Genomic DNA, 16,595 nt, shown 5'->3' with positions numbered 1-16,595 from the left:
AGTTCTCCCTCAAATTATTATAATGATTATCGCAGAGTGGTGATTGGAAGGTATTTCAGATGAAAATCAGTGCTGAAGCCAAAGGGATATTCCTGATCTTTTGTGGGCTTGTAGTATTTTTCCAAAAGAAAGAGCTGCGTTTTCCCTGGATTCCTATCAGGTGTTTCAAGCGGTTTGCTGAAGAGCAACAACTTTGTGGTCAAAGGTTGTTAAACACCTTCTCTGTAACCCACTGGAGGAGAACGACCGTAGTGCTACAGCGGGCAGGAGGGAAAAAATAATTCATCTTGCGTCCTTTCCGCCATATAACGTGTTTGTTCATGACAGCACTCATGAAACAACTCCCATTAATAATGATTAGGTCTAACTGTAATCTTTTCAAAAAAGATAAAAGATAAATGGAACTGTTTCTACCGATGAATGCTTTTTGTGTCTCTGGAGAAACAGGAATTGCAGCGTGGGTTACCGATGGGAGTTCTTACATTGGATGAATAATCTTTGCAATTGCTGCGTTTTGCTTTGTCGTGCCTCAATCCTGCCTGATCCGTGTGTGTAAAGAACTACATATGCTTGCAATGAATACACGAATACTTTTTGTAGTGAATCACCTCTTAAACTTTGTGAATAGCTTCTCAAATCACCATCACGACACCCCTCGTCTTTCCCAGTGAAAAGCTGAGTTGCAGGCAGAATGCAGTCGCAAAGCCTGGGCCATGCTGGACTTGCCTCTCTGCCGTCGTGCACCCTTTACTCCAGATTGTCAGGCTGTCTTGTCTTCTCCACGGATTCTTTTTCTTTGCCCATGCTTATTTGGGATTTTCACCTAGCAGATTTACTGGCATAACGCTGTATCTGAACTGACCGAAGAAGCCAACACGAGCACTTGCCAAAAGGCAGTTTTCATCTTCCCTGGCTGCCTCAGCCTGGTTTCCTTTTCGGAGACAATCAGGGGCATGTGATCCTGATTCAGAGAAGGATTTGTTCCGTCTCGCTTCTACGATTCAGACATTTGGGAGGAAAGAAAAAGGAAGAACATGATCCTTGAAGAAGATATCCCCATGGACATGTCAGACTAGACTTTGGCTAGAAAGGAAATAGCCTCACCAGGCTGAGAAAAAACATCGTCCACCATCTCAAATCGCGATCCTTTTCTAGTCAGAAGGGGTCTGTGGTTCTGCGGCGACACCGAACAAAGAAGCCCTCTTCTAGAAAAGGATGTGACAAAGCAAGAGCATCTCCCGTTTCAGGCAGGCAGCGAAGCTCTAGGAGCCCCTCCATACGGTGCTGTGCTGGTCTGCTTAGTAACAGGGGTACGACAGATGCCTCTAGCCAAGATAAAACTTGCACTCTTGGCTCCGGTTTTGATATGCTGTGTGGTGGTGGGCCAGGTATTTATCTGCTCTCACATAGTAGGAATAAGCTACTGTTCTGTATGGAGCCGCTGATATCTATATGCGATAGCTGTGATAGTGTGTCTGTTTCAGTCTGTATAAATGTGAACTACTTACCGCAGGCTTAAATATATATATAATATAGAATATATATAAAAAAATAAATATATATTCCTAGCAGTACAAGTGGTAGACACAATTATTTAAAAAAAAAACCAAACAACCCAACAGAGAGGGGGAAAGGGGTTTTGTACTGCCTGGAACCAACGGCAGTGAAATGCAGCTTATTTTTCTCCTATGACTTTGTCGCTTCAGGGTCACAGTTTTAAAATTCTGCCTTAATGACTGTAGGTGCATGTTGACTTCATTCTTACCTGGGAGATGACTTTCTCATAAATGTGTGTAAGAAAGTCATTCGGTGTTTAAAAAATACAGCGGTAATTAAAGAATACAGTCCTTTGCTTCAGCTGGTTGCTAGCAAATCGACGCTGGAGCAGTAGGAGGAGTGAACCATGAAAACTGAGTAAGTATGCGTATGAATATAGGCTGTTGGCTGTTTTGTAGCCACACGCTCAAGCCAAGACTGTCTGGGTTTAACACCAAAGTAATATTTTTTAAAGGTGGATTTCATTGCTAAATTTTAAGATTTAATACTTTGTTTCAGTTCTCTAGAGACATTTCAAAAATCTGGGTTGTTTTACGTGCTTCAGAGCTCTTTGAAAGCAGTTGGCAGCAAATATTCTGCCTCACCAGAAGTATTTGGTAGTTCTCGATATCCATACCTGATATGGGAAATTGAATATGAAGGCTTCTGCCTGTCTGAGTATAATGCTGGTAGCGAGCAGCAAGGAGAGGAATGCTGCTTTGAATCCAAAAAAAGTGTTCACAGAAAAACCACGCTTAGAGTTCTTACGAATCTATTTCAGGAACAGGCAGTTTCTGTCAAAAGGTATAATTTGCTATGTATTAAATCTTAAAAAGTTTTAAACTTTTTTGGAGAGGCATATGCAAAATGTACTAGCTGCACTCCAAACTTTACTATTTCAGGGTTATGTTGCAGCTCTGTGACATACCCAAGGGTCTGTACTAAATCTTGCTGCTAATTTCTGAGCACTCATTCTTGAGTAGTATCTTTGATGCTACTGTACGAGGTAGTGTACTCAAAAGCCAGATGTTTCGGGGGCCCCTGTTCTGAGCTAGAAATTTCAGGATACTGTTCTAGGCTGGTACTTGGTGTCTCATCTCACATTTGGTTTGCTTTAAAGACCAGACATTTGGGGGTATTGAAATCTCAACAGAAAGAAAGTTGATTTTGCTTTGTTGGGGTGGTTTGGTTTGGTTTGTGGGTTTTTTAAAAGACGTGAATAAATAATGTATCTTTGATTCCATAAGGAGACATTGAAAATGCACTAGTACAAAGATTTGGAAGATTCCTATTTTGCTATTGTGCTACACGGTTATTGTTTGATTAATTGTTCTTACACTTTCGGTGTGCTCTAGTTTTTTAATCAATTACATTTTATACTATTTGATATTTATACTATTTGATATTTACACTATTTGATTCTGATATCCTAAACTGTATGTCCCTCTAATGTCTACAGACAGGGTATGTTTTACCACAGCAGCAATGTACTACCTTGGACTTTTATGCTCAAGGCTTGCACTTTGTAAAAACTTAGACAAATCTAGACTATAGAACCAGCCAAAACCACACATTCTGATTTAGACCTACTTGGCTCTTCTGAATCATCACGAGCTCTGGGCAGTGAGTCAGCCAAGAGCTGGTTTTCTCTTCAGTATTGTGTAAACACAAGATGTTTCCCTGGGCTAAATATTATTAAGTAAAAAAGTCATGTTTATTTGATTTTTTTTTTTTTAGACAAATCTAGACTATAGAACCAGCCAAAACCACACATTCTGATTTAGACCTACTTGGCTCTTCTGAATCATCACGAGCTCTGGGCAGTGAGTCAGCCAAGAGCTGGTTTTCTCTTCAGTATTGTGTAAACACAAGATGTTTCCCTGGGCTAAATATTATTAAGTAAAAAAGTCATGTTTATTTGATTTTTGTTCCTTAAATGTCACGTATTGTATGAAAAATGATTAATACATAAAGCTACCATCTGGGGAAGTCTGAAAATCCTTTTCTTTTACACTTTCTTCATCCGCTCAGTTGCGAACACGAAGCAGTTTTAGGGTACCCTGATTTTTTTATTTGGTTCTGTAAGTGATAATGATTTGGATCAAACTACTGACAAAGCTTCACGTATTGTGGGAAAATTAGCTTTGGAAATTGCCATTTCATTTAAAGTAATTAAGAAAAACCTCAAGACTTAATTCATAGTTCTACCATGATGTGATTTGAATTCTTAAAATGCAGAGTGAAGTTCTGCAGCTGGCTAATGCGTTCTCGGGGAAAACTTTAGATATGGATACATAGGTGTATGTAAACATGGCACGGGGTTTTAATCATTAGGATGCTGTAAGTCTGTCGGCTGTGACAAGCGCCGGAAAGGCTAATGACTATTTTCTAGACATCCCATCATTTTGCTTCTGGCGAGTCCTCTCACGCAACCTCGCATCTTTCCAGAAGCCGCTCTTCACGGCGATGTAACGAGAGGCAGTTACCTTGCCGAGCTGTCGCACCCCCGGGCGCTCGCTCCCTTTCTCTTCCTGCCCACCCTTGCCGTCTGTAGGTCTGGCTGAGCACCCGCAGCCGGGTGGTGGGCAGCCCCAGTCCCGCCGCTTTAGTCTTTCAGCTGCCACAGTTGGCAGTTCAGCGTAGATTGGTGGGCATCGATCTGCCCCTAGATTTATCTCTTCGCAACTCTTCACCGTTCACGTGGTTGAAGTGGATGGCAGGTAAGAAGATTAGAGGGAAATATATATATGTGTGTGTGTAATAGAAATATGAGCGGGAATATAGCTTATTCCCTTTTTGACCCCGTTTATTTTAGTGTAGTCAAATGCTTTTAGTTTGCAATGATGCTTTCTCTTTCAAAATCAGCATCTATTGTCTGATTATGGAATTTGTTAACATAGCCCTTGAAGTTTGTTGTTCTGCTGAAATCCGTGATTAATTGTGGTGCTTTTTTTCCCCACCTTGTTTTGTTTACAACTTTTCAGATGTAATACTGCTGAGAAAATAGTTGTATGACATTAAGAATACCGTTTTAAAATGATAGAAGTCCAGCGACTGGGCACTCCTGCGTATGCTATTTAAAAGATTGATTGGAGGTTCTGCCTAGGCAAAGGGGAGTTGAATCATATTAATACAACGTATTAAGATGAAGTCTGACCGCGCTTTTAGTACTTGTTTAGTCGTGATTCAGCACGAAGGGCAAAGGCAAGGTGCAGCGTGTGTGTATGTGCCCATACATGCAGGAGGCGGTAGGAAATGACTGCAGCATTGTTCTGTGGCGTAGCAAAAGCAGAGCTCCTTTCAAAATAACTTTACGGTGAGCTGCACATACAGTCTTTTGGTTTCTTTGTTTATCTCACCTTATGGAAATGACGATTCTGAGGGTAGAGAATTTAAAAAAAAAAAAAAAAGCCACACGGATGAGAACACACACAGATGCAATACCAGCTCTACAGCAGAATTATAATCCTCCCTTCTCCCCCAAAATCACAGACATTAAAGACATGAAAGAGATGACCGGTGTTTATCTTTTTTTTTTCCCCCTTTCAATAGTGCGGCTTCATGACAGCATATCAGAAGAAGGATTCCATTACTTAGTCTTTGACTTGTAAGTATGTGTTTTGCATATGTTTTAGCATGTTGGGGATGTGGTATTCAAACTTTTAGATGTAAATACAAGCTCACAAGATAAATGCATGGTTCTGGTGCAATGAGTTGGACAAATAGATGTAAACAGAGCTGGAAGGACAGTAACACATTTGGTCGTTTGCATGTGCAAGAACTGATTTGTAAGTGTCACTGTAAGAATTCTATGTTAAAAACTTCGACTATGTAGGGCCACTGTTGAAGTGGATTTTAATATAAAATGTAGGCATGTAAGTAAAAGTTGCATGATATCTGCCAAAGCTAAGCAAACATACGACTCGGGGGGAAAAAATAATTTGCTGCCAGCCAGTTGTCTGTAAAGGAAACATAAAAAAGCACGTGGAAGAATAGTTTCTGTACAGAAAATCTCCATTGCTGGATTGAAAGGTAAGCCTGGGTTTCCCAGAGGGAAAGACTCTTTCAGTGTTTTATTCCCGATTCACATCATACTGATAAATAGAATGTTTCGTATTGACACCGTTTGGAATGTAAAATGCCCAGCACATAGAAAGGAAATTTCCTATTTCCCATTTTGCTTCAGGAATTTCAGTCCTGTGAGCTATTCATGCAGTGACTCTGCGTATGTGGAGCTTGTTTCTTCTAGATAAGGCTGTTCAGTGGATGAAGGGATGGTGACAACGTGAACTATGTGTCTCAGACTCTTGACTTAAAAAGAGACACTGATGTTCTTCATTCTTCCCCGGGACAGGCACTTTTCCACTCTCTTGAAAAGTTACCGCTTTTGGTTCTGGGTATGGGCAAACATGAATGATTAGGAATTGTCTTGCAAAACTGACTTATTTAAGTAAAATTATCTATTTCAACTGCAGTTTTTTCCAGGACAGTTGATGGTTTTGACAAACCCCACCCCCAAGAGCTTTCTTAGGCCCAACATGGTTTTGCTGGTTAGAATGAGAATACGTTATTTCCCCTAGAAATGTGAAAGAGCTCGTTTCTAAGCATACAAACGGAAATATTTGCATTCAGCATAGGTAAGTTAGAACCTGGATCTTCCACAGTCAGTTGTGTGCTTTCATGCTCAGGTTACATTCTGTTTTGTTTTCTGACTTAATTTTTTTAAAGAAATCCGTGAAGACTTCTTCAAGACTAGATTTCAGGCTAGCAGTACAAAAATATTAAAGGGTCTGTCTGCAGTGAAGGCGTTCAGGGTTCAGTACTCAAATCCTACCTGGGCTCAACAGGAACTTACATCTGATTTGTTTATATCCCAGGTAAGTGCTCGGACTGCTGGCTTGGAAACGGCTCTAGCGTACAACATGCATACTTGTTCTCTGACACGCACTGGGTTTTGTTTCGCCTTTTTTTTTTTTTTTAAGGGCTACAAAGGAAATCTTTCTACGTGGATTTGGAACAATCTTCTTAATCCTGAGCATTTCCAAGAAGTGCGTGCAGAAATCTTAGTTCTAGGGACAAGATCCCTTTTATAAACTGGTGTCATTTTTATTTTTTTGTTGTACTACTGTACTGTTAGAAACTATGGCCTACTGTAATTGCAGTTAGTCCACTTCTGCCTTAAATTGAATATATAATGCCAGACGTATCTCAGGAGGTTACGACTGCAGTGTGAACTAGAAGGCATTTGAACAACTTCAAAGTTGTAGATACCAGTAGCTGTATCTCAATAGTAACAGAACAAATAGAAGCCTGCATTCTGCAATAAAAATTAATGCCTAACCCAAAGATACTGTCTTGGCAGAAAACTAGATTCTGCAGGAAGCATTCTGCACTGGCTGGAACTTCTTCTGTTTCCCAGTCAGTCCCATTCAGGACAAACACAGGACCAGACTCAAACGTATGCTGTTCATCTGGAACGGTCCGCATGGTTCTGTTTTTCATCCTCTTCAAAGAAAGAGGGCTTCAACATAGGTATACAGCTTTTTATGTTTTGATCACGTGGTTTGGGTTTTTTGTCAAAAGGAATCATTTTGCAAAAAAGGAAACGTCTGAATGGTAGAGGTAGTGACTCTGCTGACTGATAGTTGTCTTTGGAAAAGCGACGTGTTGCATTCTTGAAGAAATTTTGCCTAATTAGTAAGGATGGCTGTTCACAGTTAATTTTTCATTCAGAAACTATTGCTTTAATGCTCACTAATACTATTTATTAGTGAAACTTCATCTTTTACTGCAGTTACAAATATGCGGGTTAGTGGCTTGTTTAAATGTAAAAAGGCTGCCACAAAAAAAGGTACCGTATGTACTTCTTTAATATGAAGGCCAAGTACATGCTTTTATTTATTTATTTAATTTTTATTCAACAGGAGCCTGGCTGTGGTGTAACACTGTCACTCCACCCACGCATACCATCATGTCATTATCTTAATGATTTCTTTCAGACTGTGTGGGATTCAGTACGACTGTTTCTTTAGAAATTTCTTTTAGACTGCAACCCACATAAGAGAGTGAAGAGGAAGAGTGCTGCTTCTGTGAATAGAAAAAAACAATCATTGTCACTTTCTATTTTGAATTTCTAACAATCTCATTTGAATTAATGTCATAGAGATGTCTGCAGTCTGAAGGAGAAGCCTGTTGCTTCATTTGTATGCCTCAGTGGTAGCTGTGCTTCTATCTGGAGGGAAAAAAAAGTGATTAATGTACTCTGTAACAGGCGTACATTTGCGTGAAGAGTTCTAGTGTCAAAATGGGAAGGTGGAAATCTTTTACAGTCCATGTGGAAACTGGACATTGAACAACGAAAGATGAGCTTTCTGACAAAAAGCGGTATTGGGGTGTTCCTGTGAGAAGCCCTGCATATGAGAGAAACAGATGCACTGAAGTATTGACGTATCGTGTGTGTGTGTGTAGATATATATAAAATTTACCTTTGGTTGCTGACTCCCCATCTCTGAAATATATACATGGCGGTGTCGTTCTGGAGCATGGTAGCTGTTTTGCACTTGACTAGGCAAAGCAGTGATTTTCAAGGTCTCGTTGATGTCGCTGCCGAGGAACAGAGGCATCGTACCAATCTGCCGATATGGCTCCTACGTATTTCAGAAAATTAACTAAGATAGCCTTCTGTGGTACTTCTCCCAGGCAAAGGACTGCCTCCTGTTACGTTTCTCTCACTGGATATAGTGAAGTGACTTGCGAGTAATAAAATGCGCATAGTAAGATTAGTAATGGACTTCATGAAGTTTCTTACTCCTCCTCCCTTATTGGTTAAGGCAACTGTAGTTAGGATTTGCGTCCCTCTATCAGCCCATTTCAGTTACTAAGCACGAATGAGATTGTCTTCAGCGTTAATGATGTTAGAAGAGTTCAAATCCAATCAATTCTGTCAGTATTAATTGCTGTATCTGAATGGAAACAGCTGTAGCACTTGAGGACTCTCTTGTGCAAGTCAATGAGATTCTCTTTTTTCAGTGTCTCCCATTTTAATGCACTCGATGAGATGCAACAATTGGTACATTTAGAATCCTGGCGTTGCTGTTGAATTCCAAGTGGAGGGACTGTACTATGTAGAAGAAAGAAAAATACAAAAAAAAAGCCTAATTGCAGAACAATCTTTGCCTAGCGTAAGTGCCTGAACCTTTCTTTTTTGGAAGTAGAAAGGTCACAGATAAATGTAAAAAGTACATGGCCAATGTAATTTTGCAAGCCTTCTTCCTCGCACCTTCATTATGAAAGCAATTTAAGAAATAAGAAACGTAAACTAGGAGGAAACAAGGCCAGTGTGATCATCAGCAGAGGCTTTTTTAGCTAGCTTTGCTAATTTGGGAGTTCCTTTTAAATACCCTCTTATATTTGTAAATTTTCCTAATCAGTTGAATATGGTACATGAAGTTGAGTATTTCTGTATGTGTTGTTACGAATGTCTGCAATTAAAAAAAAAGTGGTATTTAACACTGTCAATGCAGCAATTTGTTTTAGTAGAAAGTCAGCTGAATGAAGCAGTTAAAAACTGCTTCTGGGTGTACCTCTTCCAAGAGGTAAATAGAAATAGCATCCTTTGTACGCGGAATCCTTCTGCTTGCCCCTCTCTCTCTGCCGTTTTTCTGAAAGGCATACCTGGTGCGGAGGGCCTTGGTGTTTCTAGGTGCTGCTTGTACTTCTTTTGCTTAAACAAACCCACGTGCTTTATTTGCTGCCATTTTAGTATGCTCTTCAGAAAATTACGAAAGAACGCTAACGATCTGTGAGAACCAGCGGCTTTTAATTTGTACCCTGAAAGTTACTAGAGCTCGTATCGTGAATGTCCTGTCATGAAGTAGGACCTCACTGACGTCGACAATGTATCTGTATCAGAAAGGCATTGAGATCCACTTACTTCCCGTTTTAATCTTGCGGGGAGAAAGTAGCTTGCCAGCTGTTCACGTAGCTTTGAGTGGAGGACCAAAGTTGGTTGTGTTTTTTTACTTTTTGCCTCTGCTTTACAACCTTCACTTGCGTTGTGTATAGCCTACCTGGATACACCTGCGGATCTAACTATGCTGGCAGTTGCCTTCAAATTTAAGTATACAGACTAGAATCGGTGTATGATTCCCGCCCCACCCGAATGGTACGATGTATCGGTTTTTCATTATTTTAGCCTTGGGGGGGGGGGGGGGTTTAAGGGATTTTTTTTAGTGTACGAGTGATGGTTGTTTCTATTTTTTGCCCGGGGGGGGGGGGGGAGTTTAACGGAAGCTGCAGTCAAACTATAGGTAAGTCCTCTATTTTAATTTCCTTCTGTGATTTGATTTCAGAGCTCAGCCTAAGTATTTCTGTTGATCGGCAAAACCTCCAAGAGTTCCGATTTCAGCACGCCTCCCCATGTAAGGCAATTGGGTGCTCCTGCTGGAAACAGAGCAGTAGCACAGAGCCGTGCATTCTCCAAAGAGTACGTCACGCTTTCGTTTCATGGCCTTTGCTAGGCAAGGAGAACCTCGTAACTAAGGATCTCTTCTATCTGTGTCGTTTGTATTCGTGATAGATATCTCAGGTCCTTCCCTAGCCATCGTGTTTCATAACTGAAGATACAGGGGGGAAAAATCCACCTAACAAAATGACATCTAATAAGGAGTAGAATGCTTTGTAGCCACTTTGGTATTAAACTGTATGGAGTATAAAAAGAAGTCACCGGTAACTGCTCTGTTCTTTATTTATAAAATCAGTGAATAACGCAGGTTGGTAAGGATCCCTAGAGGTTATCTGGTCTAACCCCCTTCTCGAACAAGGTCCAATTGAATCAGGTTGCTCAGGGATTTGTGAAGGTTGGAAGACCTTCAAGGATGGAAATTCCACAACCTCTTTGAGCAACAAGTGCACAGCAAATAATTACAGTAACAATAAAGGAAGAAAAATCCTTATATCTATTTGGTATTTCCAGTGTTTCAGCTTGTCTGTTGCCTTCCGTGCTGGCTCTGCGTATGCACCCGTTAGAGAGTTGTAGACAGCAATGAGATCTCCCCTGAGCCTTCCCGTCTTAATGGTGAACGAACCCAATTATCTTAGCTTCTCCACGTGCCTCCAACGCTAACCGACTCGGTGGCCCTCCATTAGCCACGGTTCGTTATGTCAGTGTCGTTCGTGTACTGGGAAAGCCAAAAGGGGACATGGTACTCCAGGTGTGATCTCGCGAGTGCCAAATGCAAGGGAAGAATCGCTCCCTTCCACCTGCTGGCTGTCCTATATCGTGATGCAGTTGACCTTTTTTTGCTGCAAGGGCCCATTGCTCGTGCGCGCTCAATGAGCAAAGGCCGCTAACGCGGCTGTAACGATTTTCTCAGAGGCAGAGGCTCAGAAGATGGAGGTGAGTTCTGGCCCCTCTTAGTCCCCTGCCCTAGCTTCCTTCATTATGGCCATTTAGCTGCCTTCTGAGAATTATTCCTAATGCATCCTTCAGAGTGACAGAGCATGGGAATTGCTGACTACTTGTTCAGTTGTCAGTGAAAGTCACCTGCTCTGTTCTTGCTTTTATTTTTTCCATCGTTTAGCAGCGGTTATGAACGCCAAGCAAATGTTTAGTGTCAGCAAGTAAGAATTTTCTCCGTGCCTGAGAAGAACAAGCATCAGCTTGGTGTTCTTTCCCACTGAAACGCGCTTTTGATGACAAAAGCTTTTTCTTTTCTTTTTTGGCTTGGATCAAAAGTAAGTGTTTCAGGGAAGAATAAGATCAAAGGATACTTTGTTTTTTCTTTCATCACAAAGTGAGAATTATTCCTCTTTACCAGAACTGTGGTAGACAAATATATAAGCAAAAAGAAGGTATCAAAGACTGTCAAAAAATATGCATCAATCAGACATTTTGTGTTACAGCAACCAAAGCCAGTTTCTGGAAGGTAGAAGACAAAAAGAAAAAGAAAAGGAGTACAAATTAGGCAGCCAGCTATTTTAGCACCTCCAGATTTTACTGCAGACTTTTGTACAAAATAGCATTCTGTTACCTGAAAGGGATTACTTTCAAAGTCAGTAAGGTGTAAACTCAGAAAAAGGATGATGTAGCCCAAATGGAAATGGAAACATGAAAATAAAGTTCTTTAACGGGCCTTCTCGAAGAAAGGAGCTATGCTGCTGGTTGGGCAGGTCATTTCTGTCGTCATCTAACGTGACTGAGTGACTGGGATCTACGACGAACTGGTAGTACAGCAATTTGCAAATGAATGTTACGGTTCTGAAGATTCCAAGTATCCTCACTTCTAATTTTTTAATCCTATTAAACTTAATTGTATTCAATAATCGTTGTATTCATCGTCGCATAGATTTTTAAGCATCTTAATCTTTAAGCATCTTGTAGGCCGCTCTAGCTTTTACGTTTGGGAATTTATTGAGAATATAATGTGCTATATGAAAATTCACTACGTTCATAAACAGTCATGAAATACGAACATTGATCTCCCATCTAGGAATTATTTCTGTTGGCGTATCGGTAGGATCAAGGTTTTGGAAAGCAGGAATCGGACTAACCCGTGCATCCTGTCGGTTGAGGCTGTGTTTAGGTGCTCTGGTTAGGCTGTGCGCTTGGGTACTCCACGTTGTGGGCGTTTTCAAGGCTTGCATCTGTTTTCAACCGTTCCGTACAGCACCTGAATATATGAAGATTTGCGTTTAGCTGTGACAGTATGCCGGTGTATTCCATAAAAGAGGAAATGTTAAGGGTATAGTACAGGAAGGGTCTTCCTGTTTCTTTGAGCCCACTCTCTTGTTGACACAGGCAGCCAAATTTTATAATTAGTACTATTAATGCCTCTTAAATTATTTTAAGTGGCACTTCCACTAAAGTATTCCTACTTTTTCGACAAAGATAACTGAAAATTTTCTGGGGAAGAAAAATCTGCCATTAAACCAATTGAGGTATGCTGCTTCTACTGATACTCTCCTTCCAACTCAGTAATCCTCATTCTAGCAAAAGCACAAAAAGCAAGCCGCTCTGGCACACGGGTACACACCTCTGTTGTGTTTTGACCTGCACTTAAAGACCCTTTTCCCTTTTCAGCATTATTGTATTCTCCTTTCTTACATCCGTCTTACGTTGCCGTTCTCAATTTATCCTGAACTGTTCTGAACTTCAGCCACAATTTTCCTTGCTGGTCAGTTCCCTTTATTTTTGCGGTTTTACTACTTACTCTTGACATCCTTAACTGATGTATGACGTCTTGCCCAATAAGCTGCTGCTCTTTGCTTTGATTTTCTAGTTATGATTGCTGTTCCACCACATCCTTTTTATTCATTTAATGATTTGGATGGACAAACCTTCCACTTTAGTTCCTTCACCTTGCTGGTCAAGACCTCTTGCATTTCTGTACAAATATTTCAGTTATTCCTCTCTGACTTCTCCCTGTCAAGTTAATTTAAGATGCACGTTTTCACTTCTGAACTCTCCTTTCCCATCTTGCTTTTTCTAACAGAGTCACTGGAGGTGAACTGTTTGAAGATATAGTTGCAAGAGAATATTATAGTGAAGCAGATGCCAGGTAAGTAATTTGTTTTTCTAATGCTGCCTTTAATAATTCTAGGATGGTTACTTAAATATCTCATGGTGTTTGGCATCAGTTTCACTAGCATAGTCCGTGAGACTCTAGGAATTCTCTCCTAGAGTTCTCTTAGACTTGGAAGGGCACAGTTTGGCGTTTTGAGCTCACGACTGTGTGGTGGAGAACTTGTACGAAGTCCTGATGTCTGCTGATCTGAAAAAGCTGAAATTGGATCTCAGTTTGTTAAAATCAGTGTAAACTTGTGAAGTTGTTAAAATCTTACCCAGTTTTCTCCTCTGCAAACTGGACGTAACATTTCAGCCATCTCATCTAGGGATTCTTACGCTTGCTGATCAAAGTTTGAAATGTATGTTGGTCTTGAAAGAATTTTACATTGAATACAGTTTTTGTTCTCGGTCCAGAAATACTAATTTCCTTTTCATATTTAAACATTTTTGTTGTGTTTCATCAATAAGCAATTATACTGTGCCTCTCATAGTCTGAGCTCAAATACAAAATCTCTAGCAATTTTCTGCAAGTGCTTGTTGAAAAACTTGAAGAATAAGTTGACGATTATCATAATTTGCATGCTGACATAAAGTATCAGGGCCATTTTTCCATCTCAGAATCTGTTTGCCCTCATACAAGAATAAATCTTAAATATTCTCATATAATTACGAATTTTAAACATTGTGGTCAATTACTTTAAAGAAAATACGTTCTACCGCTACGCTCTTCACAGAAAATTTATCTCAAAGTAAATTTAAAGAATCCTCATGGTTTTGTGTGTTCGTAGCCACACACCACCATCGATACGTATGTAGTACATACAATTTTCAGTTATTCCTTTACATTTGGAATTAATTGGCAGATGACCGGAAAGCATTAAGTGTCCCTAACAACAGTGGTAGGATAATAATGAACAAACAAGAAGTTACTCTGAATATTAGGAAGCTTCCACTGTTTATTGCTCTTACTAATTCCTGTAGGAATGGTAGAAACATCATTACTTCAAGCATTTAAATGTGGAACACCGCATAGCAAAACACACCGTAGAAGAGAAAACAGAATGAGTAATTTAGGTGGGGCGGAAGGAGAGGAGCTATGTTTAAAAAACTTCTGAATGATTTTTTGCCTGCTGTGATTCAAGCAAAATTTCTGATATTGATGCCAAAGGCCAGCATATGGTGTCATTGTGTGTTTTTAAGATACTTGTGATTTAAAAGGAAAAACCGCAATGATTTTTTTTTCTGTTCTAGAATTATGACATATTAGAAGGGGCTGTGCATATATATAGAGAGAGGAGATACATATGCGCATTTTATATAGTCAGTAAAAACTTGACCAAATAAGTGAAATATCTAGTTACCATGCATCTCTGTATTTTTATCTGGTTTTATATATATATATTCATGTGCGTGTGCATATATATCTCTCTATATATATCTCTATATATAGTGCGTGTGTGTGTGTGTGTCCCTATAGAAATAGTTAAGGACTTTATAGATGCATATCCTAGGACTGTTAATACTGGTCTGCTCCTGCAAGCCCTTACTCACGCAAGTAGCCTTTGCTCACGCAAGCAGTCCAGTTCAGTGAGTTGCGAGCTACTCGCGTAAGAAAGGGTTTTCAGGCTTGGGCTCCAGTTACTGATTTATGACCATTCCTTCTGAATTCCATGGTCAAGACGTTTTGGACGAGCAGTATCAAATCCTTGGCCCTCGACTACCATGTATTACTTACAGTCGCTGACTTCTGCCACGAGGATATCTTTAAAAAAACATTTATAAGCTCCTGCGGTGGCGAAAAACATCTGAAAAAGTTCCGGTGCTCTAAAAGATGAATACTTCAGTTGTGCTTTTTGGCATCGTAGGCTGGCCAAAACTTGCAAACCTGGGCATGGAAAAATAGGTGCTAATTAAATTATTTAAAGCACCAAAATAAAACATTTGTCTACATTTTTAATGTGGGTTTCCATTTCATGAGTGACTCCCAACTAAACTAGTGCTTGACGATATTTTAAATGAAAATGCATGCCACCTTTTTGAATGACTTGGCTTTATTCTACTAATAGTTTTTAAGAAACCATTAGATTCAAAATGAGAAATGTTTTGCTTTTCCTTAGCTTTTGACTTTGTTTCATTTCTTTTCTGTATATCACTTCATTTCTGAACATCTTGTTTCAGCACTTGTTGTAACGTTAACTTCACTGTAAAAATTTAAAAAAACCAAAACATACGACTAATTGTTTTATTGCCTCCACTTTATTTTTCCCATAGCAGTTTTTGGAAACTGGAAAAAGCTTCCATACTGCTGAATGAAAGCACAACCTAATGATTCTGTCTCATAGGTGTCATACGTCCCATGTTAAATGTCTTTTTTTGGTTTGGTTTTTTGGTTTTGCTTTGTTTCTTGGATGTGTTAGAGCTGGAAATATCTCTATATTCAACATTGTTTTGTTCCAGTTCAATGTGCAATCAAGACTTGTCGGGAGGTGTAAAACTGTTTTTGTTCTTTACATTTTTTTAAAGTTTTATTTTATTTTGTATTTGATGTGATTACGTGCCTTTAAAATGTTCTCCCTTCCATTCTGCCCTTGTATCTTTGCAGTCATTGTATACAGCAGATTCTAGAAAGTGTTAATCATTGTCATCTAAATGGCATAGTTCACAGAGACCTTAAGGTCAGTATCTGGTGCCCATCAATTGGATATAAGAGTTTTGGGGTTTGGTTTTCTTTTTTTTCCGCTGGGTACGGGCAGAGGGTGGGTTGTCTGCGATGTTCCCTTGCCTATCCTACTCACCCTCAAAACAACTAGACGAACAAATAATGCATGACGCCTCTTTCCAGTTTGCAAGTCTACAGGCCTAATATACATCATGGAAAAAGGGGGAATGGTTGCCAAAAAAAAAACCCCACACAACCCCGTCTCCTTCCAAGGCGCTGGATTTATCCCATGCTGTCGAACGTGTCTGGTATTCTATTAAGGGTGTCCGTGTATCGCTGTGTACGCACATGGAGGTGAACTTTGGCTGTGATGTATGTCAGCTTGCAGATTTAAATGCCACTTCTGTTCCGAGACCCCGGGTCGCAGTAGCGGAACAACCAGGTCGCACGCTGCTGCATTAGAGTATGACGAACCCTCAGGCAAGTGGTGCTGATCGCCGGCTCAATTGGACCGCCAGAAGTTCAGACTTCACCTAAAACTTGGCGTGGGGCGCTTTGTTACCTCCGCGGCCGCCGCAATTCCCAACGCCTCTGAGAGGGCTCTCAGTAAGGAAAGGAGGGAAAAGCAGAGAGGATGCCAAGTATTTAATACGACCTCGTCAACGAGTTATTGGCAAAAATTCGGACGCTTTCCCGACAATTTTCCTTTGAAAAATTGTCATTTCAAACAAACAAACAAAAATCGCTAAATTAACCCCCCCCCAAAAAATGCAACCCGACCAACCCAAAAGCGGCCGACCCGAAGCACGTCTCCGGGGCCGGCCCCTCGCCGCC

The 16,595-nt window shown here is 40.2% G+C and overlaps 1 protein-coding gene across 10 annotated transcripts in view; it reads left to right on the top strand.

Annotated features, from left to right (window-relative positions):
• Positions 1 to 16,595, top strand: part of CAMK2D (calcium/calmodulin dependent protein kinase II delta) — a 173,084-nt gene that overhangs the window by 98,499 nt on the left and 57,990 nt on the right. For all 10 annotated transcript variants that reach the window (XM_019472960.1, XM_019472958.1, XM_019472954.1 and 7 more), the window contains exons 3-5: positions 5,089 to 5,143; positions 13,029 to 13,094; positions 15,705 to 15,777. In XM_019472960.1, coding sequence (XP_019328505.1) covers positions 5,089 to 5,143; positions 13,029 to 13,094; positions 15,705 to 15,777 — 194 coding nt within the window. The remainder of the gene's footprint in view (positions 1 to 5,088; positions 5,144 to 13,028; positions 13,095 to 15,704; positions 15,778 to 16,595) is intronic.

This window comes from Aptenodytes forsteri, unplaced genomic scaffold (assembly GCF_000699145.1).
Source record: "Aptenodytes forsteri isolate BGI_AS27 unplaced genomic scaffold, ASM69914v1 Scaffold326, whole genome shotgun sequence".
Lineage (NCBI taxonomy): Eukaryota > Metazoa > Chordata > Aves > Sphenisciformes > Spheniscidae > Aptenodytes > Aptenodytes forsteri.
Note: the sequence above shows the minus strand (reverse complement) of the source record. Positions and strands in the feature narration are given on the sequence as shown.